This window comes from Aegilops tauschii, chromosome 4 (genome assembly GCF_002575655.3).
Source record: "Aegilops tauschii subsp. strangulata cultivar AL8/78 chromosome 4, Aet v6.0, whole genome shotgun sequence".
In the NCBI taxonomy this organism is placed as follows: Eukaryota; Viridiplantae; Streptophyta; class Magnoliopsida; order Poales; family Poaceae; genus Aegilops; species Aegilops tauschii.
The window spans coordinates 16456559-16482738 of NC_053038.3; the positions used below are offsets into that span (position 1 = coordinate 16456559).

At 46.1% G+C, this 26180-nt stretch overlaps 1 protein-coding gene, 1 non-coding gene and 2 pseudogenes across 2 annotated transcripts; 2 read left to right on the forward strand and 2 right to left on the reverse strand.

Annotated features, from left to right (window-relative positions):
- Positions 1–9240: 9240 nt before the first annotated feature.
- On the forward strand, positions 9241–9860 carry LOC141021611 (uncharacterized). The gene is made up of 2 exons (XM_073497454.1): positions 9241–9580; positions 9718–9860. Exons 1-2 carry the CDS (start codon positions 9241–9243, stop codon positions 9858–9860), a joined length of 483 nt encoding a protein of 160 aa, XP_073353555.1.
- A 1720-nt stretch (positions 9861–11580) lies between these two features.
- LOC141021612 (uncharacterized) lies at positions 11581–17912 on the forward strand (annotated as a pseudogene).
- Positions 17913–18139: 227 nt separating this feature from the next.
- Positions 18140–24901, reverse strand: LOC109741895 (uncharacterized; annotated as a pseudogene).
- Positions 19949–20035, reverse strand: LOC120963678 (small nucleolar RNA Z161/Z228). The gene has a single exon (XR_005755428.1). It is a non-coding gene; the product is annotated as a small nucleolar RNA Z161/Z228 (small nucleolar RNA).
- Positions 24902–26180: the final 1279 nt, after the last annotated feature.

Genomic DNA, 26180 nt, shown 5'->3' on the forward strand with positions numbered 1-26180 from the left:
ATTAACGAGCTAGTCAAGTAGAGGCATACTAGGGACACTCTGTTTTGCCTATCTATTCACACATGTACTAAGTTTCCGGTTAATACATTTTTAGCATGAATAATAAACATTTATTATGATATAAGGAAATATAAATAATAACTTTATTATTGCCTCTAGGGCATATTTCCTTCAGTCTCCCACTTGCACTAGAGTCAATAATCTAGATTACATAGTAATGATTCTAACACCCATGGAGTCTTGGTGCTGATCATGTTTTGCTTGTGGAAGAGGCTTAGTCAACGGGTCTGCAACATTCATATCCGTATGTATCTTGCAAATCTCTATGTATCCCTCCTTGACTTGATCGCGGATGGAGTTGAAGCGTCTCTTGATGTGTTTGGTTCTCTTGTGAAATCTGGATTCCTTCGCCAAGGCAATTGTTACAGTATTGTCACAAAAGATTTTCATTGGACCCGATGCACTAGGTTGACCTACGAGGTTCAGTAGTAACTTGATCTGAAGTTTCATGATCATTATCATTAGCTTCCTCACTAATTGGTGTAGTCATCACTGGAACTGATTTCTGTGATGAACTACTTTCCAATTCGGGAGAAGGTACAATTACCTCATCAAGTTCTACTTTCCTCCCACTCACTTCTTTCGAGAGAAACTCCTTCTCTAGAAAGGATCCATTCTTAGCAACGAATATCTTGCCTTCGGATCTGTGATAGAAGGTGTACCCAATAGTTTCCTTTGCAGTAGAAGCACTCGGTTTCAGGCTTAGGTCTGGACTTGGGCTTCTTCCCGGGAGCAGCAACTTGCTTGCTATTCTTCTTGAAGTTCCCCTTCTTCCCTTTGCCCTTTTTCTTGAAACTAGTGGTCTTGTTAACCATCAACACTTGATGCTCCTTCTTGATTTCTACCTCCGCAGCCTTAAGCATCGTGAAGAGCTCGGGAATTGTCTTTTCCATCCCTTGCATGTTATAGTTCATCACGAAGCCTTTATAGCTTGGTGGCACTGATTGAAGAACTCTGTCAATGACACTATCATCAGGAAGATTAACTCCCAGCTGAGTCAAGTGGTTATGGTACCCAGACATTTTGAGTATGTGTCCACTGACAGAACTATTCTCCTCCATCTTGCAGCTATAGAACTTGTTGGAGACTTCATATCTCTCAACTCGGGCATTTGCTTGAAATATTAATTTCAACTCCTGTAACATCTCATATGCTCCATGATGTTCATAACATCTTTGAAGTCCCGATTCTAAGCCATAAATCATGGCACACTAAATTATCGAGTAGTCATCAGCTTTAGTCTGCCAGACATTCATAATGCCCGGAGTGGCTCCTGCAGTGGGCCTTGCACCTAGCGGTGCTTCCAGGACATAATTCTTCTGTGCAGCAATGAGGACAATCCTCAAGTTACAGATCCAATCCGTGTAGTTGCTACCATCATCTTTCAACTTAGCTTTCTCTAGGAACGCATTAAAATTCAAAGGAACGGTAGCACGGGCCATTGATCTACAACAACATAGATATGCAAAAACTATCAAGACTAAGTTCATGATAAATTAAAGTTTTAATCATATTACTAAAGAACTCCCACTTAGATAGACATCCCTCTAGTCATCTAAATGATCACGTGATCCATATCAACTAAAACATGTCCGATCATCACGTGAGATGGAGTAGTTTTCAATGGTGAACATCTCTATGTTGATCATATCTATTATATGATTCACGTTCGACCTTTTGGTCTCAGTGTTCCGAGGCCATATCTGCATATGCTAGGCTCGTCAAGTTTAACCCGAGTATTCTGCACGTGCAAAACTGGCTTGCACCCGTTGTATGTGAATAGAGCTTATCACACCCGATCATCACGTGGTGTCTCGGCACGACGAACTGTAGCAACGGTGCATACTCAGGGAGAACACTTATACCTTGAAATTTAGTGAGGGATCATCTTATAATGCTACCGCCGTACTAAGCAAAATAAGATGCATATAAACATCACATGCAATCAAAATATGTGACATGATATGGCCATCATCATCTTGTGCCTTTGATCTCCATCTCCAAAGCACCGTCATGATCTCCATCGTCACCGGCTTGACACCTTGATCTCCATCGTAGCGTCGTTGTTGTCTCTAACTATTGCTTCTACGACTATCGCTACCGCATCGTGATAAAGTAAAGCAATTACATGGCGATTGCATTTCATACAATAAAGCGACAACCATAAGGCTCCCGCCAGTTACTGATAACTTTTACAAAACATGATCATCTCATACAATAACTTATATCGCATGATGTCTTGACCATATCACATCACAACAAGCCCTGCAAAACAAGTTAGACGTCCTCTACTTTGTTGTTGCAAGTTTTACGTGGCTGCTACGGGCTTCTAGCAAGAACCGTTCTTACCTACACATCAAAACCACAATGGTTTTTCGTCAAGTGTGTTGTTTTAACCTTCAACAAGGACCGGCCGTAGTCAAACTCGATTCAACTAAAGTTGGAGAAACAGATACCCGCCAGCCACCTATGTGCAAAGCACGTCGGTAGAACTGGTCTCATGAACGTGGTCATGTAATGTTGGTCCGGGCCGCTTCATCCAACAATACCGCCGAATCAAAGGAAGACGTTGGTGGTAAGCAATATGACTATTATCACCCACAACTCTTTGTGTTCTACTCGTGCATATCATCTACCCATAGATCTGGCTCGGATGCCACTGTTGGGGAATGTAGCATGCAATTTCAAAATAATTCCTACGATCACGCAAGATCTATCTAGGAGATGCATAGCAACGAGAGGGGTAGAGTGTGTCTACGTACCCTCGTAGACCGAAAGCGGAAGCGTTAGGTTAACGCGGTTGATGTAGTCGAACGTCTTCACGATCCAACCGATCTTAGTACCGAACGTACGGCACCTCCGAGTTCTGCACACGTTCAGCTCGGTGACGTCCCTCGAACTCTTGATCCAGCAGAGGGTCGAGGGAGAGTTTCGTCAGCACGACGGCGTGGTGACGGTGATGGTGATGTGATCCGCGCAGGGCTTTGCCTAAGCACTACGACGCTATGACCGGAGGCGTAAACTATAGAGGGGGCACCGCACACGGCTAAGAGAACAATTGATGTGCCTTTGGGGTGCCCCCAGCCCCCGTATATAAAGGAGGAGGGGAGGAGGCCGGCCACAAGGGGCGCGCCAAGGAGGGGGGAGTCCTACTAGGACTCCACTCCTAGTAGGATTCGCCCCCCTCCCCCCTCTTTTTCCTTCTTACAGAGAGGGGGAAAGGGGAAAGAGGTGGAGAGGGAGAAGGAAAGGGGTGCCGCGCCCCCCACCCCTTGTCCAATTCGGATTGGCTTGGGGGGGCCACCTCCCGTGGCCTGCCTCATCCTCTCCACTATGGCCCATGAGGCCCGTTAACTTTCTCGGGGGGTTACGGTAACCTCCCAGTACTCCAAAAAATCCCTGAACCTTTTCGGAACCATTCCGGTGTCCGTATATAACCTTCCAATATATCAATCTTTACCTCTCGACTATTTTGAGACTCCTCGTCATGTCCGTCATCTCATCCAAGACTCCGAACAAACTTCGGTCACCAAAACACATAACTCATAATACAAATCATCATCGAACGTTAAGCGTGCGGACCCTACGAGTTCGAGAACTATGTAGACATGACCGAGACACATCTCCGGTCAATAACCAATAGTGGAACCTGGATGCCCATATTGGTTCCTACATATTCTACAAAGATCTTTATCGGTCAAATCGTAATAACAACATACATTATTCCCTTTGTCATCGGTAGGTTACTTGCCCGAGATTCGATCGTCGGTATCACCATACCTAGTTCAATCTCGTTACCGGCAAGTCTCTTTACTCGTTCCGTAATGCATCATCCCGTAACTAACTCATTAGTCACATTGCTTGCAAGGCTTATAGTGATGTGCTTTACCGAGAGGGCCCAAAGATACCTCTCCGATACTCGGAGTGACAAATCCTAATCTCGATCTATGCCAACCCAACAAACACCTTCGAAGACACCTATAGAGCATCTTTATAGTCACCCAGTTACGTTACGTTTGATAGCACGCGAGGTGTTCCTCCGGTATTCGGGAGTTGCATAATCTCATAGTCAGAGGAATATGTATAAGTCATGAAGAAAGCAATAGCAATAAAACTTAACGATCATTATGCTAAGCTAACAGATGGGTCTTGTCCATCACATCATTCTCTAATGATGTGATCCCGTTCATCAAATGACAACACATGTCTATGGTCAGGAAACTTAACCATCTTTGATTAACGAGCTAGTCAAGTAGATGCATACTAGGGACACTTTGTTTTGCCTATGTATTCACACATGTACTAAGTTTCCGGTTAATACAATTCTAGCATGAATAATAAACATTTATCATGATATAAGGAAATATAAATAACAACTTTATTATTGCCTCTAGGGCATATTTCCTTCAAAAACATGAATATCACACGAGGTAATTGATACGTCTCCATCGTATCTACTTTTCCAAACTCTTTTGCCCTTGTTTTGGACTCTAATTTGCATGATTTGAATGGAACTAACCCGGACTGACGTTGTTTTCAGCAGAATTGCCATGGTGTTGTTTTTGTGCAGAAATCAAAGTTCTCCGATTAACCTAAAAATTTACGGAGAATTTTTGTGGAATATATAAAAAATACTGGCGGAAAAATATAGCAGAGGGGGACCACCCAGGAGCCACAAGCCCAGGGGGGCGCCCACCCCCCACAGCACGCCCAGTGAGCTTGTGGGCCCCCTGGACCTCCGGCAACCCTAACTCCAACTCCATATATACATATTCACGGAGAAAAAAATCAGAGAGGATTCATCGCGTTTCATGGTACGGAGCCGCCGCCACCTCCTGCTCTTCATTGGGAGGGCTGGTCTGGAGTCCGTTCAGGGCTCCGGAGGGTGGAATCCGTCGCCGTCGTCATCATCAACCTTCCTTCACCGCCAATTTCATGATGCTCGTCCCCGGGAGTGAGTAATTCCTTCGTAGGCTTGTTTGACGGTGATGGGTTGGATGAGATTTATCATGTAATTGAGTTAGTTTTGTTAGGGCTTGATCCCTAGTATCCACTATGTTCTAAGATTGATGTTGCTATGACTTTGCTATGCTTAATGCTTGTCACTAGGGCCCGAGTGCCATGATTTCAGATTTGAACCTATTATGTTTTCACGAATATATTTGTGTTCTTGATCCTATATTGCAAGTTATACTCACCTACTACGAGTTATGATCCGCATACCCCAAATGTGACAATAATTGGGATTCTTTCCGGTGATTACCGTATTTTGAGGAGTTCATGTATTCACTAAGTGTTAATGCTTTGTTCCGATTCTCTATTAAAAGGATACCTTAATATCCCTTAGTTTCCTTATGGACCCCGCTGCCACGGGAGGGTAGGACAAAAGATGCCATGCAAGTTCTTTTCCATAAGCACGCATGACTATATACGGAATACATGCCTACATTACATTGATGAATTGGAGCTAATTATGTGTTGCCCTAGGTTATGACTGCTACATGATGAATATTATCCAAGACAATTATCCAGCGCTGATCCAATGCCTACGAGTTTTTCACATATTGATCTTTTCTAAGTTACTTTTGCCGTTTCTATTGTTACAATCACTACAAAATCACTACTGTTACTATTGCCACTGTTACCGTTACTATCAAACTATCATACTACTTTGCTACTGATCACCTTGCTACAGATATTAAGTCTTTCAGGTGTGGTTGAATTGACAACTCAAGTGCTAATACTTGCGAATATTCTTTGGCTCCCCTTGTGTCGAATCAATAAATTGTGGTTGAATACTCTTCCCTCGAAAACGATTGTGATCCCCTACACTTGTGGGTTATCAGTAATATCAAAACTATCCTCCTTGGCACCCACCAAGATTCCACCTGTAGTATTTACAGCAGGCAGACACCTCCGATCATAACCTATACTAGTGTCGAAGGCCTCTAATTGAGGAAGGGTAAAAATCTCCTTTTTAGATTCAAACAAACAAATAAAATCAGGGCAATGATCTTTAATAAGCTCCTGCACCCTGAAGATCTTTTGAGACCCATTCAGGACTCTGACATTCTAGAAGACACCAATCATTTATGAATGAAAATGATTTTTTTCTTGCACCTGCTATCTTTTTTTCCTAGACACTTCTATCCAAGAAGGCCCATGGTCCATATCCACACTAGGTGTGTGACATGAGAAATATGTGAATTAGAATTATTAAAAACATTAGTAGAATTAAACTCTTCTTTTGAGACATCAATGTCTGGAGGGAGAAACATGTCGGGATTATCCTGATGGAACTTATGCAATCTATCAGATTCAAGTTGCTTAATGACAGCAGTATTGTGGAAGATCTACCACTATTGACAACAAGAGTCAACCCAACACTATTGGCATTAGCATCAAGCACATGATCATCTAAACAATTGAAAGAGTTGTAGAAACCAGGTATTTTTACTTCTGGGGATCTCCAATTCGTTGACTTTTTAAGCATCTAGGATTTTTTCAAGATGGGAACTCGCCCCTCCTGATTATGTTACTCATTCTGATAGCAACTACTGATCCCCACTTGCCAAACTTAGGGATCCTAGTTTTTTTACAGATGTAATCAAAGGAAAAACGGGCTTAGCAGCTTTTTCAAATTGTGATAAAAGAGGGGCACTGATATTATCCACGGGTCTCTTCTTGACCATCTCAAGGTAACTTTTAGACAAAGGGGCACCCAGAGAGAAAATAGACATCTCCAACTCCTCCATCTGGGTAGGAGTAGAGACAGCGACAGATTTTGTCCCCTAGGAGCAGAGGAAGAACTTAGTGTTGGAAATTGTTTTCTTCTTGCTATTGTTCCCCTTGTCCTGGCATTCGTTTCGAAAAGTTGCGATCGCCTCTGGTCAATGATGTCAACAATCTCATTCTTCTTATTAAGCCAGTGAGCAAGGAAATCACGCACTTTCTCGCCATCTTGCTGGATGATGTGATATTCATGCAGGCTAGCCGACCTCTGGTATGTGCCCATGAAGATTGCCAATAATTCCTGTTGTAGATCTGTCAGGTGAAGATTGACTTGGGCGACAGGGTATTCGACCAAGCACGGGCCGAGCCTTTCAGCATGATCGGCGGGTACTTGATTGCGTGAAACTGGTTTCCCTTGGCCATCTGCATGACAGTGATGTAGCTAGTCAGCCATTGTTCCGGGTTCTGCTCTTCGTCACACTTGTCGACGAGGCATATCTGGAAGTTTTCAGGGAACTCGTGGTTGAATCTCGTCGGAGAAGCATGCCAGACACAAGCTCGGTGTGCCAGCAATAGACCGTAGGGTGTTGATGATCTGCATCCAACCATAGCCTCTCAGTCTCCTGATGGCGCGCGCCGCGCGGCTGCTCTGCGCATGGGACTTTTGGGGTGATCGAGGGTTGCCTACAATTTGTCAATGCGTAATCAGTGTTGCCCCAAATCGCCTGGTCCGGCCAATGCAGGCCCCAGGACACTTTGCTGAGTTGAAGGAGAGAGAAAATGACAGAAAAAAAGAAGTAGGTTGTAAGTTTGTAGACAGCTGCAACACGAGCCCCAGACACTTTGTGAAGTTGTAAGGTGGGCCACCTCTTTATAAAGCAGTACATATTTAAAACTTATTATTGTACATACCAGCTATTAGGTTGGCTCTATATGACGTGGCGACTCTTTATAGCCGAGTTTTGGCTACCATGGTCTCAGTTTTTTACAGGAGTAGATTACCGGTTTCAATGGCAACAACTGAACGTGCATTTTCTGTCATGAAACTTGTGAAGACAAGGCTTCGAAATAAAATGGGAGATGGATTTCTAAGGGACTGCTTGGTAATTTATATTGAAAAGGAGATTGCTGTTGGAATATCAACGGATGCAATTGTAGATGAGTTCGATGAACCACCACGTCAAGTGGCATTTAGTTGAAGGCCTAAAGCAAGTTAGATTCTCCATCTTCTATTGTCTAGATTTTTTCTTTTGTGTGATGTACAATTCAAAAATTGCATATCCTCATGTTATTTACGGTGAATGGTGGTGTAATCAATGAAAAATATTTTGCTATTACATCTGTTTAACTGTTTTTGGGCAAAAAAGTACGGAAGTGTTGCCCCCTTCAGTCGGCCCGTGTTATACATTTTTCCTCGCTCGGCCACTGCATGTGTTCGCAAATATTGACCAACTTTGTTTCGTGCATGTTAGACAGTCAGTTTTTTTCACAGGAGTAGAGATGATGCAGGTTCGCTGCGTCGGCTCGGTGCAGACGTGTGTCGCATGCGTGGTGCGGAATCTCGCTTGGTGCAGTTCGCCGGCTCGGGCCAACTCCAGCGCGCGACCCCATCCCGTCTAGGTGCATCCGTTTAGGGTAGAACGGGCGAACAGCGTGGCCCAACGCGTGGCCCCAAACGGACAAATGTCCGGATTTCATCCGTTTTCGACTCATTCCCGGCCCAAACTTGCGCCGAGTTTGGGGTGGAACGGACATCGCGCGGACGGGCTGGACGCACGCCCTTGTCCTCTCTGGGCCCGCCTATCAGGGACACTAGCCCTCCATTCGCCTCCAACGCCTCCACCCGCTCTCCCCCACCCCGCCGCCGGCGCCGCCACTATTCTCCGGCAGCCTCCTCACTGCTCACCCCCCGGTCGTCCATACCAAACAACGTCTCAACATGGCCGTCACCACGCCCGCGCTTTCGTAGGAGTTTTGGCCGTCGCTTGGAGGAGATTTGGCCGTCGCCGTCGTAGCCGGTGCCAGAGGGGATACGATCGCCGGCAACGGATATGGACCACGACAGCTTCCGTCGGGTGCTACAGAGCGGCTAGTAGCCGGCCGCCAACCACCCCTGCTGCATCGAGGTGATCATTACGGCCTCTTTGCCACCACGATTGCAAGGTGTTTGACACTTTGCCCACAGAGGTATGGATAGTGGAGATGAATTTTTCTTCCACCACTTCATTTATTCATCGGACGATTCGTCCTCGGATGACGAAGATCTTGTGGTGGTTGCACTGGTCGTTCACGACCACATTGAACGGCAGCTTCCTCGATACAGGGGGTCAGTCCCTGGCCGTGCTCCCAACCTGAACCGCAACAGAGAGAGGCCACGCCCTGCTCTATGCCGATTACTTTGCGAATACCCCGCTCTTGAAGCCGGATAAATTCCGTCGCCGTTTTCGTATGGCAGGGCATCTGTTCAATCGTATCCGAGAGGGAGTGGTTGCTCATGACCCATACTTCGAGTGCAAGACGGATGCCCTTGGCAAGCTTGGATTCTCCTCTTACCAGAAATGCACCGCGGTCATCCGCATGCTTGCATATGGAATTCCAGTCGATCTGGTGGATGAGTATGTGTGTATGAGTGAGTCGACATGTCTGCTGTCATTGTACAACTTCTGCAAGGCCGTGGTGGCAGTATTTGGCCATGAGTACTTGAGGCAGCCAAATGCCGCTGATACAGAAAGGTTGTTGGCGGCCAACGCAGCTAGAGGCTTTCCAGGCATGCTTGGCAGCATAGATTGTATGCATTTGGAGTAGAAGAACTGTCCATTTGCTTGGCAGGCCAGTACAAGGGGCATGTTAAAGCATGCACTGTCATATTAGAAGCGGTGGCTTCGTGAGATCTTTGGATATGGCATTCTTTCTTCGGCATGGCAGGTTCTCACAATGATATCAATGTGCTGCAGCGTTCTCCGGTCTTCGCAAGGCTTGCAGAAGGCCACTCCCCACCTGTCAACTTTGAGATCAACGACCACCAGTACAACAAGGGATACTACTTAGCTGATGGTATATATCCTTAGTGGTCAACTTTTGTGAAGACAATTTCGAACCCCCAAGGTGAGAAGAGAAAGAGATTTGCCCAAATGAAAGAGAGTGCTAGAAAGGATGTGGAACGTGATTTTGGTGTGCTTCAATCCCGATGGGGTATCGTTCGAAACCCTGCACTGACATGGGATGAAGGGAAGCTTTGGGAGGTGATGACTGCTTGTGTAATCATGCACAATATGATCGTCGAGAACGAGCGTGATAACAACATCTTCGACCAAGGATTTGATTTTTAAGGTGAAAATGTTGAGCCCCTGCACCAAGAACCGGACACGTTTGAACAGTTTGCCCAATTCATTGTGAACTGCGTGATAGGCACACGCATTTGGATTTTCAAAATGGCTTGGTTGAGCACGTGTGGACTCACATTGGCAACCAATAGATGTATTGGTTCATTATGTTCATTCAAGACAATTTCAATTTGGTTGTAAAACTATTTTATTAGAGACAATTTTGATTGGGTTGTAAAACTATTTTTATTTTCAGACAATTAATACTTGAACGTGCAAACTAGTTTTGAACATTGAAATATGAATATATGGGCATTTTTGGCCGTGGCGGACAAGATGGGGCCAAAGGATGCGTCCGCGCGTTGGGCGCACGGCCACCGCATCCCAGGTCATGCCCGGACACGACCCCATTGCCCTACCCAAACAGATAGAATCCGAGCTAAACGACGTTCGTTTGGGGTCGTACGCTGGAGTTGGCCTCGGTGCAGATTGCTGTTGGCGTAGTCCGAAACACGAGAAGTCGACGTAGCTACGATCGGCGTGCACCCGGAGGCGCAGCTGACGACCGAGATCCCATCGATCGAAGGTGCCAGTGCGTCCGAAGAGCCTGCTGGTTTGCTTCGTGTGCCACATTCTGGGACGCTATGCCATCCTTGGTAACTAAGGTTGTCATAAAAAAAAAGTCCCTTTCTATGCGCTGAGAAGATTTTCGCGGATAATATTGTCGATCAAATTTATTGTGGCTGAAAGAAAATCAATCTAAGAAATATCGGAATTTTGAATCGGTCTAATCTAGGGAACTGATCTAAGCTACAGAATCGATCTAATCTTTGACTCAATTAGATGTCGCACCCAGATGAGAGAAGATTAATCTCCCTGGGGCGGTGCGCTGCGGTAGTGGTGGAAAGTTTTAGGATCGGCGTCGTGAGACTAACCGCTCTATACCATGTAGAAAATATGAAACCCTAATATTATATGTTGTATTGATATGACCCTCTTGAGGGGAATATATGATGTTTCTAACCCTCGCGGGGGTATATGTGAAGTACAAAACTTGAAGGGCAAAAAGTCTATGACTTGAAATACAATATGCCCTCTATAATTCTAGTCTATCTCTAAGAGCAACTCCAATGTAGGTACCCATTTCGTCGCCGTCGTCCGTTTGGGTCGGTGCGGACAAAGGTGTTGGCCCAACGCACCGATGCACTCCCAAAAGGCATCCGCGCGGACCTATTTGCGGTTGAAATGTGTCGGCGCTGATGCAAAGCGGACACGCCGCGTGTCCTCTCGGTGTCCGTCGCGTCCCCACCTGGCAGCCATCCAACTACCGCGGTCGTCTTTATTAATGGCGACCGCGCAGCGCGGGCCCAGGCTGGGGGCGACGCCGGAGCAGGAGCAGGCCTACCTCGAGCAATGGCGCCAGCAAATGCTGGCCGAGGAGCGCCGCTAGGGCGAGTACCTTGAAATGCTAGAGTACGACGCCGAGGAGGAGCGCCCGCGACGGCCTGAACTAGGTGAGGCCTCGGCCGCGCTGGCCGCGATGGCAGTCCTTTTTGACGGCTGGCTGGTGTGCCGGTCGTTGGCTTTGTTGCCGGTGACAAAACTTGTCCATTTTGAAGGCTGGTTGGTATGACGGCCGCTGGCTTTGTTGCCGACATGAAACATGTCTTTTTGAAGGCTGGCTCCTGTGTCGGCCGCTGGCTGTGTTGTCGGCATGAGACTATAGGCCACTGGTTGTGTTGTGGGCCGGCGTGAACTAGTGCGAACCGTGGCCGCGACTTAAATCCTTGGTTTCTCATGTTTGCATGCACGAGGACAGGATGTGTCGAAGATGGGGCCGCGCGTTGGGCGCCCGGCCGACGCAAACTCAAATCCGGGTGGATACGGCCCTATTGTCACCCTCAAACGGACGAAATCTGAACAAAATGGACATATGTTTGGGGTCGTGCGTTGGAGTTGGCCTTAGTATGGAGCAGACCATGTGCCACAGGCTCCGGTCCAGAAAAAGTAGAAAATAGCGCCGTTAGAACACCATTGTGGGCCACATCATTAATGGACAACCGGCAAGAAGCAGTGGCCCAATTGAATATTGATGCAATGAAAAAGAAATGCATCACGTAATATGCGTGTGTTCACTGATCCTATGTGGACCAACGGCTCGGATAATGATACCATATGGTAGTATGACCCATGTTGAATTTCCGCTACTCCTATGCATACAACAAAGAGCGATTGCTCTAACAAGATTCGAGATGCGAACCAACCTGTGGTTGAATGGTTAGGTGGACAGTGGTATCCCCAGCCCATCAGGGTTCAAGTCTTGGTGCTCGCATTTATCCTATGGTGACTTCGTAAAATCTCAAGATGATATGCCCGCTCAGCCTCTCAGAGATGCTCATAGCGGTAGGATGTGCGTGTGTGCGTTAATAGGATGAGCACCTACGTCTGTATTGTGTTATAAAAAAAAGCAAGATTCGAGATGAGGGGGCGTTTCCGCTTTGGATCTTATAATGAAGGAAAAGCCAACGGCTAGACGTCGGTCAACCGACCCAATTTTCGACCGGCCACCACGCAACCATTGGATAGAGCCATCCCAGCACCACCGTTGGATGCCTCTTCCCGCATTATCTCCTTCCTCCGGCTTGGTCAACACGGCCAGAAACCCCCCCTGCATGTTCCACCGCTGGCGTCTCTGTCCCGGCCCCCATGTGTGTGCCTATTTGGCGAGGGACGACAACACCATCCCTCCTCGCGTCCCCGCGGGTTGCAGCGCCAGCGTCGTAGCCCTCCTGCCACCCCTTTGATGAAGGTCGGTTGTAGCAATATGTTGCCCCCGCCGTGGTAGCTGCACCCGCCCGCGAGCTCGTTGCTCAAGTGGCCTCGGTCGTGGCACCCGCCGGCTAGCTCATAGCACGCGTCGTCGCGGTAGCCAGACGTGGCTCCCCCGTCGCAGCTCCAATTAGTCATCGGTCGCAAAAGGAAAAAAAATGTTGGTTCCGTTCCAGCAAAAAGCATGGCTCGCTGTCGCCGGGTCGCAGCAACAAATCAAGCCGGTTCCAGCAAAAAAATGCCTCGGCGTCGTCCACTGCAGTATTTTGGCACCGTGGGATGCAGCTCCGGCCGTGCCGACGCTCACACTGGTTCAGGCAAAAACAGATGGGAGCCGCAGCAGAACACCTCGAGGGTCGCAGCATTTTGCATCTCCCCAGCGCGCAAGCCGGTTCCAGCAGGCAGGTCACGGTCCCAGCACGGTCGCCCACCGGTTGCAACTTGTCGCCCCTTGGGTTCCAGCATGGACGTCCGCTGGTTATATAGCTCCGGCTCCCGCCGGTTGCAACTTGTTCGTCCACCGGTTCTAGCACGGCAGTTCGCAGTCCGGTTCCAGCACAACCACCCGCCGGTTGCAGCTTCCCCCGACAGATAGTTCCAGCACGGCCGGGTGATGTCCCAAGCACTACCGCGCGGCGAAGCTACAAAGCAGTGGGGCGCTCTGGATGCAGACGAAAGGGGGCGCAGCACTACCGAGCAGCATCGATCGGAGTAGCTGGAGAACTTGCAAGAAACCGGAAATGGTCAGTTGCCTGACAAAGTCCTCCCAGAATCTTCCCAACGGTAAACAAACCATGCAAGTAGACCTCGCGTAAAAACATTTTTTTGTCTTCAGTTGCGCTGCAGCGCATACAAGACCTAGCCGCAACTATGCATAATCGACTACGGTGACACTTATCAGGATTATTAAAGACAAAAAAGCCAAAATCTCGATCAGCATTCACCAAAACAAACAGTTGTTTTTTTTTTGAAGAGCTACGGTACCGGCCAGAACAAACAAGGGTAACACAAACACAAACACTGGAAAATGAACAGGAATGACGTAGAAAGACATCTAACAAAAATAATAAACCAACCGGAAATATATGACGACTCACACAGCCAGAAAAAGAAGCAACACATGTATGACCTGAAGCTACTTTCAACGAGATTCCACATTTACCAACCAACCATTATGCACTCATTGGAGCAACAAAAAAACTCGCAGACGGGGAGGGACTGGATTGCGACATACCGACAGGCTAGGTGATTACTCCCTCTGTAAACTAATATAAGAGCGTTTACATCACTCAAGTAGTGATCTAAACGCTCTTATATTAGTTTATGGAGCCAGACTCCCACATTGCCCCTTCCCTCTCCTGACCTCCCAGACTTTCACATATGCCATTGCCTCAATCCTCTCAGTGTCCGCGTGGCCACCTCCCTGCGCCCCTGCCCCTGTTGTTCAAGTTCCTCGACTGATAGTACCCATCGTCGTTGTTGTAGTACCCGCCGCCACCACCACCACCCCGGCTATTCTGGTACCCGCCACTGCCACCACCACCCCAGCCATTCTGGTACTCGCCACCACCACCCCGGCTGTTCTGGTACCCGCCACCACCACCCCGGCTGTTCTGGTACCCGCCGCTGCCACCAGTGGAGGATTTACCGTACGGGCACCCTGGGCACGTGCCCGGGCTCGATCCCGTCGGTTTTCTCAACTATAGCGATCTTTCCTAGCCATCGCATGCCTAAAAACCGCCCAAAAACATGAGAAAACGATGGAAAATACATAAACTTCTCTAACTGGGCCAGTCCGGGCGTTTTCTGCAGTTTGGGCCTTACTCATATAAGCTAAACAATCAGATGGGCCACGACAGCCAATAGGCCTTGTTTGCTCGATCAATCCACGTACTGAAGAAGAATCTGAATCGATCGATCCATCCACAAGTCGCCTGTTCGTCTGCGTGCGCACGAACGCGAGACCTAGTCGCGACCTAACATCTGCTGCGCAGCTGCGCCTCCGAGGCGGCGAGGGCGTGAGGTAGAGACTGCCGCCGGCAGCCAGATCAACGTCGGACGACAAGATTAGAAGAGAGATTAGAGAATAGAGATGACGCGCGGCCAGGCCTCGGCCCTGGCTCCGGTGGGCGACGGTCAAGATCGGAAGCGTAAGCGGGGGCGCCAAGGCGGCGAATCGTCCGGTACCACCAGTGGGAATTCAACTCCGACTCGATCGGACGTTGGGTCTTCACCGTCGACACTAGCGACACGAGCAGCGGCAGTGAACACTCAACCTGTTCAAGAGGCATCCAGTAGCAGACTGCCAACAATTAGGGCTAGAGGCAAGCGACAACTAGGTGAGTTATATTTGTAATTTGAGAAGTTGTGCATTGGATTGCTTGCCGACTCTAATTATGCTCATTAAAATTTTAGAGTTGAGCAGATTTTTTGTTGACACTAGAAGAAATTCACAAGTGGAACCGCCACAAGACCCACAACCAAGTGATGTTCATGAACATGATGACGACGTGATAGATGAGGTTCAGAACTGGATTGAGCAGGAAATGTTGGATGATGACGATGATGGTGATGATGATGAGGTGAATTTTGAGGACGAGGACGATGATGAGTTTAATCCAGCTGAAATTGTGTGTGATCCCGCTCATAGGCAACAAATTGCTGATTATCATCCGAATATTCAAGATCAGGTGAGAAGAGCATACATATTGAAGGGTCCAACCCGACCAACTGTCAAATTTGATCGCAAAAAAATTGGTAGCAAGAACCGTGCATTTTCTAAAAATTGGTATAAGAATTATGAGTGGTTAAAATATAGTGTGTCCGAGCAAGCTGCATTTTGTTTCTATTGCTTTCTTTTTAAGCAACCAGGAAGTAGTACACATTTTGGTTATGATGTCTTCACCAAAAAAGGATTCAGGGATTGGAAGCATGCATATCAGGCATTGCCTGCTCATGTTGGTGGGGTAAATAGTGCGCACAACAAGGCAAGACTGCATTATGATGATTTTCGTAATCAAAGGCAAAGCGTGTCTAGTAACTTTGCTAGGTCATCCAAGGAGTCTGAAGTACTTTACAAAATTCGGTTGCACACTTCTCTGGGTTGTGCAAGATATCTCATTGCTCAAGGCTTGGCTTTTCGTGGCCATGATGAAAGTTCAACTTCACTGAACAAGGGTAACTTCCGTGAGATGGTAGATTGGCATAAAGCTAGAGATGAGAAAGTGAGGCATGCTTTTGACCATGGTAGTAGAAGCTGCAAGATGCTTGCTGCTGAAATTCAAAAAGATCTTGCAAAGTGTTGCGCAGAAGAGGTCACCAAAGCGATCATGAGAGAAATTGGTGATAAGAAATTCTCTGTGCTTATCGATGAGTCACGTGATATATCTGTCAAAGAGCAAATGGCGGTGATGTTGAGGTTAGTAGTGGTTTATTATTCATTTTAATTGTTATTTCATAGTTTTTTTCTACTTTTATTTAACCTTGTTACAAAAATCTTGATGTAGGTATGTCAATGATAAAGGGAAGGCCGTGGAACGATTTCTCTCTCTATACCATGTCAGTGAGACTACATCAGAGGCACTAAAGGTAGCTCTTGTTGACATTCTTGATCATCATAAGTTATCCATTCATAGTCTACGAGGGCAAGGATATGATGGAGCTTCAAATATGAGAGGTGAATTTAATGGTTTGCAAAAGAAAATTCTTGATGAGAACCCTTATGCCTTTTATGTGCATTGCTTTGCACATCGTTTACAATTGGTGGTTGTCTCGGTTGCTAGTTGTTGCTCCTCTATTCATGATTTGTTTGAGTATGTCTCCTTAATTGTGAGCACAACTATTGTATCTTGCAAGAGAAGGGATTCACTGAGGGAGGAACGTCATCAAAATATCTTAGATCAGCTTGAGAGTGGTGAGATATTTAGTGGAAGAGGTTTGAACCAAGAAACAAATTTAGCAAGACCCGGGGATACTAGATGGGGTTCACACCATACAACTTTGCTTCGTTTGAGTCAAATGTGGAAGTCAGTCATATATGTGCTTCGTGAGGTCAATGATGAAGGGCGCGGACCGTCTCAAGCGGCGGGTTTGATAGAGATAATGGAGAGTTTCAAATTTGCTTTCGTATTGCATCTTATGATAAAGTTGCTTGCTATCACAAATGAACTCTCACAAGTCTTGCAGAGAAAAGATATAAACATTGTTAATGCCATTGAACTAGTTGGTGATGTCAAAGCTCGGCTGGCCTCTATGAGAGAAAGTGGTTGGGAAAGCTTGTTCGATGAAGTCCAACACTTTTGTGTCGCCAAAGGTATTCTGGTGCCCGATATGAATGAAAGAATACCGGTCCGAGGTCGTTCAAGGCTTGATGGTGTGACTTACACCAATCTTCATTTCTATCGAGTTGAGATCTTCTATGTCGCCATTGACAAGATATGCACCGAGATGAATCATCGCTTCAATGAAGCATCTTCAAATATAATAGTGGCCTTCTCATGCCTTCATCCAAAAAATTCCTTCTCCAAGTTTGATGTTGACAAGCTTGCTAGCTTAACTGAAGTTTATCATGGAGATTTCTCTAGTGGTGATCGTGCAATCATAAGAGACGAACTTCAGACTTACATTCTTCATGTATGAAGGCATGAGGCCTTTTCTTCTTGTAAAGATATTGAAAGTTTAGCTACAACGATGGTTGAAACTGAGAAACATTTGGTTTTCCCACTGGTGTACAGAATCATAGAGTTGGCTTTGTTATTGCCAGTCTCAACGGCATCGGTCGAAAGAGCTTTCTCGGCAATGAAGATTATCAAATCTAAATTGCGCAGCAAGATGAATGATACATGGTTTAATGACTTGATGATTTGCTACACCGAGCGGGAGATTTTTAAAGGACTTGATGATGATGCTATTATTAAACGGTTTCAAGCCATGAAGTATCGGAAAGGGCAATTGCCCAGGTCCAATTAGCATATTACTGGTACGCTCCATTCTATCTAATGTGTTTAATTTCAATGAAAATTATATAAATTATTAATGTGTTTTATCTTGTAGATTCTCTTGTGTGCACAAGGATGAACGTTGGAGATTGTACTATTGTCGTCGAGGCGTCGAAAGGTTAGGTTGTGTGACTAGTGTTAGGAGAGTTATTTGGTATTGTATTCCTGTTTTTATTTACTTCTATGATCAATAAAACATTAGTGTGTATATTGCACATGACATTTATCCAAATATATGATACTTATTGTGTCTGATAGACAAAAGTAAAGTTTAGCTTACGGCGTGCCCGGGCTTTGGCAATTTGCTGGCTCCGCCACTGGCTGCCACCACCATCCCGGCCATTCTGGTATCCGCCACCACAACCCCGGTCATTCTGGTATCCACCACCACCTCCACACCCATTTTCGTATCCGCTGCCCATGCCACAGCCACCACCACCCCAGCCATTCTGGTACCCGCCACCACCACCCCGGCTGTTCTGGTACCCGCCACCACCACCCCGACTGTTCTGGTACCCGCTGCTGCCACCACCATCCCGGCCATTCTGGTATCCGCCACCACAACCCCGGTCATTCTGGTATCCACCACCACCTCCACACCCATTTTCGTATCCGCTGCCCATGCCACAGCCACCACCGCCGCCTCCTTGGTATCCACCACCACCACCTCCACGCCCATTCTCGTATCCACAGCCCATGCCACGGCCGCCACCACCACCACCTCCACGCCCATTCTCGTATCTGCTGCCCATGCCACGGCCGCCTCCATGCCCGCTGCGGCCATTAGGGTAGGCCCCCCTCCTGCCACGATCACCACCTCGCTGGTTCTGACAAGATTGCCGAGGGTGCTGAAACTGTCGCTTTTTTGGCTCGGCATACATCTGATCTTGTTCTTTCACATCAAATTTCTCCTGCTCTGCCCCAGCCACGCGATATTCCACACGAGGGTTCACCAGGGTTTTACCATCCTGAAGTTGGCATGTTAGTATCAGCCAGATATATATTATATACACAGAAAAACACTCCACAGGTCATCCAGTCATTACACATTTTGCACATCGGCTGCATTAGACTGATGATCATTGTCGATTTCTGTGGCATGCGAGGAATCTTCCTCGTCCTCCTGTCAACAAGTAAACATACCAACAAGATCAATATAAGCTTTAATCATTTCTACTTTCAGAGGTCAACAAACAAAATACTTGACCCCTCAAAATGTCCGAATTAAAACCGTGTAAATTTTAAATATAAACACTCATCTAATAATTACAAAATGTGTACCATTTGCTCAGTCTATCATAGCTCAGCTTCTGGGTGTTAGAACAGACACAAAATGAATAACCAAGCCAACACAACTAAGCAACAGTAGAAACACTTCACAGTAACCAAAATAATAAATCTAGCAAGATATCTTGTTTTAATCTCATCTGCAGAAAACACTTCGTACATGGTAGTGCTTTAGGTGAACATTCATAGTCATGACTGATCACATATGCTAGTATCAGAAAATTAGTGGTGCTTTTGCTTTCTGGATATAGTGGTTGATTATTTGCATCCAGCGCAATTAAAATAGGCATCCCTGAAAAGAAAATACTATAGCTGGCAGCTTAGCCTCCTAGCAAAGTGCAACTGCTGTCCTGCTTGAGATGTATTTACTTATTATACGACTGACCCTACAGAGGCAAGGAGTCCAGTCGAGTAAGTTAAGGGCATTGAGTTTGGAATCAGAGTACGGCTAACCAGGAGGAACCATATAGTCGTCTAGGAAATGTGACCCTCTCATCAAGAATAACAATTACATGTACCTACATTTTCTTCTCTATATCAATCTACACCAACTACCAAGACACTAGCATGGGCATGGCTCACAGGGCAGCCACCAGCAAATAACGCCAAAATCTTCAGTGAAGACCGAGGCAAAAGTTTCAGGAGTTCGGGTTATTCTAAAACTTGCATTAACACAATGCTCTCCGGGAAATCAAATCCTTTATGCATAAAAAACTGAAATGCCATCAGCGAAATATGTATGCACCATTACACACTAAGTGTCCAGACGACCGCTGTGAGTTGGATAAGGTCTCTCATCATATGGCACAAAATAAAAACAGTACTTGAATTCCCAGCAACCCAAAACAATTGGAAAACACCACAAAAGTTAAACGATAACCCAAGTTCATGATTGGCTGTTTGGAAAATGCAAGACAGCACAATTTATCCAGGAGAACTACTTAATTATTAATGCATCATTTCAAATGTGTACCCCACCAAAGTGATTTAGCATAGGTATGTAGGTGCAGTTTAATAGTACTCTACACCAAAGAACTGTGATACTACCAAAGGTGTAGTAAGGTGATGACAGTGCTATCTAGCTTTTGTTCCAATAATCATAGTACTAAAAGGTGGAGATGGACATTGTACAGTTTCTAAATATAATGTCTGAGGCAACATGCAGTAGCTGATGCTTGGACGATTTACAGTGAATATACCATGATCTTTAGTTTTAAAAGCATAAAGAACTGTACATGTACACACACAGGTTTAAATCTAGGGAAATCAATGCAAAAGCGATGCCAGCATAAAATTGTTACTAAAAATATCACAATGTTGTTATAAAGAACGGAGAACTGTGAACGTGAACTCTTAGGTTAGAAATCCCATTTTGCAATTTAGGAAAATGACACTACCTTTAGTGTTAGTCCACACACAAAATAGCAACACCATAACTTCTATACATATTTAAATTGCAAGTGATTTTATGATGAGCCCTAGAGGCTGGAGCTTTACCCATGCCATATTAATGCTGAGTAAATAATTACATACTATCTCAACAATCAAGCTTGCGCAACGAACTGCAAAACTGGCAAGAACAATAGGGCTATAGATTCTGCAACTAGCAAGATTGCAATGCGCCTAGCAGCTTGCTGCTAAAAATAATAAGAATTCCTCAAATGGAAGTCAAAGAAGATCCCTCGGGACTTGACAAAGATTACGAATGATCTATAGTTATGAAAGAGAATCTGCAACTCAGAAAAGTAATCTAGCAATAATATCGAAGTACACAGCTAGGATGCGAAAGAACATATATTACCAGACCCAAAGAATATACAACTATTAAGTTGTGTTATCAAAGTAATGTTGGTCACAAGTCCTAGACTTGTAATCATGAAGTAGATAAGCAACAAGAAGTAAGAATGACAGATAGGAGTAAAATGGTACCCAGGTCCCAGGAGCATGTGCTCCTTCAGTGGACGGTAAATAAATAATTCTGAGTGTCTAAAATTCAGGTAAAATTACACATGCAAATGTTTGAACCATTCAGATTCCAGGAGGTTTCCTTGGAAAAACAAACACTTTTTCGCGCCTGAACAAAAGAAACAAATCTGGGCTCTAAAATGTAATCTTTAGAAGCACAAAACTTGTACAGAAAAAAAGGAGACCCAGTGCTAGAAGCTCCTACGCCAGGTGGGGTCTGCGGAAGGATTATACGAGGCAAGCCTTACCCCTGCACACTGCAATGCAGAGAGGCCGCCTCGAAACTTGTTTTACACAATGGGTACAAATATTGTCAGAGCGCTAAACTTGGTTTCTCCACTCATGCTGCAGAAATGCCAGCTATTTCCGTTAAATTTACAAACGTAATAAAATACAAGAGAATTTACATGCGTATCCTTTTCAGAATGTTTTGATATCAGGGATTGGGATTGCTGTTCTTTTCAACCAGCATTTTAAGTAATGGCCAACAAAGTAAAAAAGGAACAAATGTACAATAAACAATCATGTTATTGCATGACTGCAATATGATGAATTCTAGCGCATGATATTTTATAATCTTTAATACAAGAAAAACTCAATTACTATGTTTGCAAACTGCAAAGACCCATCAGAATAGAGACCATCCTGTACCTAGATAGTGGTAGCACTATACATAATATTATACAAAGATCATAGTTGTTAAGTTATTATTTTCAGCGTTTTTTTCCAGAACACCAATGCACAGGCACTGTCTGTTATATCTAAGCAACGGCGCACAACATCCATATGAAACAGCATAATATACACCCCAAATGGATTGACCTTACAGTTTTCCAGTTAAAGCTACAATCCACATTGATCATTACTACTGAATCAGCACAAAAAGCACCAGCAGCAGCAACAATGATGATAATAATAATACTAGGAGCACTGTGCACTACAGCAGATCAATCATTGACAAAGATCAGAACAAAGTTTCAGGGCAATGATCACTTCACCATGCTAAGCATATACTCCCTCCGTCCGGAAATACTTGTCGGAAAAATGCATAAAAATGGATGTATCTAGAACTAAAATACGTCTAGATATATCCATTTCTCCGACAAGTATTTCCGGACGGAGGGAGTATTAAATTACTAAAGAGTGCAATTTGCTATTTCACCTTGTGATTTTCAGCAGCTAGGATCTCCTTGAGTGATGGTGCCTCTGGTGAGTCGGTCATGCTCATCTGTGCCTGCAGACCTTCAGCTCCATGGTTCCCAGCAACTGCAGGTGCTGTGTAGTAGTCTGATGCCATGATCCTGTCTAACTTGGACCTCACCGCAGCATCTACAGCAAAAGGCCACAGATTTCAATCAGCAATCACCTCAAATCAAACCAAATTACAAACCTATATCAACCCTCACATGTAACAGAGGAGCCAGGGTGGATCGGCGCATCAGCACGGGTTAGCCATAGGCGGGCATGATGGGCACAGGCCTGGAGTGCGTCGTGGTGGGAGACACCATCTGCGGAAGAAGGGCAAGCCGCGGCAAGGGCCGCCACAGCGGACACTGCGTCAAGGTCGTTCTCCACGAGCAGGTCCACGGTATCATCCCATACATAGCCGTGGGTGATGCAGCTGCTCCGTTCGTGCTTGCGCGCAACCATGGTGGCGATGAACTCGTTTGGTGACTTGACATGAAAAAGGGAGCCGAAGTAGATGAGCGCGAGGAGGTCCTGGATGGACAAATCGGAGCCAAAGGATGAGGAACCGGCAGCAGGTGCAGAGACGGTGGTGAGCTCCTTGGTGAGAGCGGTGGAGAGTGGTACGCGGAGGCGCTCAAGCTCGTCAATGAGCGCGGCGATGACGGGCTTGGAGTGCATGAGCTCCTTCTGCTCCTGGTAAAGCATCTTGCCGGCAGCGACGGACTCCTCCATCTGCGCGATGCGATTCTGCTTCCTCCGCAGCACACGGAGACGCCTCGACACCACCGAGAGCACCGGCCCTTCCTTGATTTCAAATACTGTCCCTTTGGTTTCAAATTCTTTAACCAACTCTGCAAAAAAATGCAAAGCATAATGTAAGGCAACAGTAATGTTTTCATCAACAAAAAAGCAACTAATTACATGTGTTATCAGACTACCTTATTAACTAGTGCTTTTCCGGTTATTACAATTTTTTGTTAACTCCATAAATTTATTAGGGACGAGTACCTGAAGTCGTGCCAAAAGAGCTAAAAAGAACACATGGTTCATATGTTGGTTCGAACCACGCCGTCTTTTGAGGAGCACACTGCGCACCAGACTCGAGCTTCAAACTTTTGGTGTCCACAGTAAGTACATATGCTGTCGGATGGCACATGCTCTCCTTCGCCATAATGTAAATAACATTGTCATCAAGCAAGCTTAATGTAGGACCAGCACTAGTCAATTTCTTCCAAGTCAAATTGTTTTCCTCATCAAACATCCCAGGCAACAAATTCGGCAAACTTGAGTCGGTGAAAGATATCTCAGACATATCAATCGTCAAGCCATCACACCAAACATCTGAATAAATTGATCTAGTCCATGTTTTAGCCATCCAGCCATAATCCTTTGTTCGCTTCATGTTGCAGAAAGCATCTTGCACATGAAAATCTAACTCAACACACTTGATCAAATCACTGAATATCGTCACATGACGGTGTGGTCTTGGAGTGAGATTCTCGAACATCAAATGGAACTCAGACGTATCACACGGTTCCGGAACTGGCAACGGAACAAAACGGATGGTAGGCTTTTTATCCAAAACATTGCATAAGAGAATTCCCCACCAGAGATCAATCCAACCTATGATACCCTTTTCTGCATATGCCACGCTCATGGCATTATGAAGCAATAGCTTATCCCTAGCATTCCTTGTCTCATTATCCTCAGCAATACAAGCGACCTGAGAGTGCCAATCATTCGTGTCGGATCGATATATGTGGAGTGTGTAATGTTTGCGAGACTCAAGTCTGAAATATTCAACATGTGGGAAAATGGCAGCAAAGTCTTCACTGTTATCACTAACGGGCAAGATGGCAGCCATGTTTTGCGAAAAAGAAGATGGATATGGCCTTGCAAGAAGATGAAGAGAGGCAAAATCGGGCCCTGCTTTGTAAACAAAATAGTCGATGAACCACAAGTAACGGTTGACACTGTCAGAGAAGGTGATAGCCAGCAGTACAAAGCCTCCAGTTACACCAAGTATACGAGGCTGTGCTGCCAAGCGATCCCCGGTCTGATCAACGCAGCTGACCAGGCACAGTGAGATGGCTGGAGGGTCAACTGCTTCAAAAGAAACCTCCAAGTGAACCCCTTTGCTATTCTTGGATTTTGCGGTAGTGGAATTTTTCAACTGGCCCACTAAACATTTTTTATCCAAGAGGATTTGGGGGTGGCGGCCACACGGAGAAGGATGGTCTTGCATTGCCATGACGGAAGAGTGAAAGGGTGCCGATGAAGATATGGATCGTGGAAGGCGGCGAATGGCCTAGCCCTGGGAATTGATGGGAAAGAAGCTCGGCGGTCGATGTCAGGGAATCAGGGTAGATGAGCTCGGACTATGGCTGCCTGGGAGTCAGGGCAGACGGCCGGAGACGGAGCGTCGTGGCAAAGGCCGAAGGTGGGAAGCGCCGGGATGGCGGTGGTGGCGGCGGCGGCAGGCGGTCGAGGTGCGCGGCGGCAGGCGGTCGAGGTGCGCAGCGGCAGGCGGTCGAGGCGCTCGGCGGCAGGCCGTCGCGGTGCGCGGCGACGGCAGGCGGTCGCGGTGCGCGGCGGCGTCAGGCGGTCGCGGGTGCGCGGCGGCGACGGTGGAGCCGAACCCTAGCGAGGCGGCGGCACGAGGGAGACAGATTGAGCGAGGGGAAGAACCGAAGGAGCGAGACAGATCTTTTTGACAGATCGGTCGCTAACAGATTCTCGAACGCTCGGGGCGGCCGGCCCATGTAGTATCAGGCTCGGTAGCGAGTTGTTTCCAGTGAGTTTGTTTTTCCTTTTTTTGAGGTTTTTTTTTCTGTTTTATTAGTTTTCAGCGGGTTTTTTATTTTGGTTTTCCAGGAAAACACGAAATTTATTTATTTATTAAAAAATATTTCTTAAAAAAATACATGGCATTTTTGAAAATTTGAGAATATTTTCTAATATGTTTGTGAGCATTTTATGAAAAAATATGAGCACTTTTGTATATTTCTGAACATTTTTAAGCAATTTTTGTAAATGACGAACGTTACAATTTTTTGTAATAGATATGGGAGTCTCCAGAAGCGTATGGTGCGTATCTAGTGGCCGCTATTCTCCCTGGCGGTTCAGTGCATGCGAGGTGTGCATGCCACGTTGGGGGTTTATGCGGTGTAGGCTTACGTTCGTGATTTGTAGACAAAGTGACCATCCTGCGACGCGGATGACGGGCAGGCTCGGTGTTTCAAATGGCCACTGGACATAGATTAAGTCGTGTGCACGCCCAATCCCTTGTATTGACTTCGATTGGACGACAAACCGCTCCCACTCACCACTCGCATTCATCTCAGGGGTTTGCATGTTCAATTTGGAAATTGCGCTCCATCTCCTAATTTCTCTCCATACTCCCCTATGCTCACCCCGATGGTGGAATCGTCGCGCCATTGATGTCGATCCTCTACTAGTTCAGGATGGAGGGTAGGTAATCAGAAGTGAGCATGCATCTCAACTCCGTAGGCACCCTCTATTTTTCTTGAGCGCTGTTCTTTGTTGTTTATCTTGCTGATGTCGATGATGTGTGGATGAAGGGGGTCACGGGGTACTGATAGTGTCTTGAGCCCATCAATCGCCACAAGGCTAACTAAGTGTAACTTCGTGGTCCTATTCGCTGTTGTGGAACGTAGTAATTTCAAAAAAAATTCTACGCACACGCAAGATCATGGTGATGCATAGCAACGAGAGGGGAGAGTGTTGTCCACGTACCCTCGTAGACCGACAGCGGAAGCGTTATCACGACGCGGTTGAT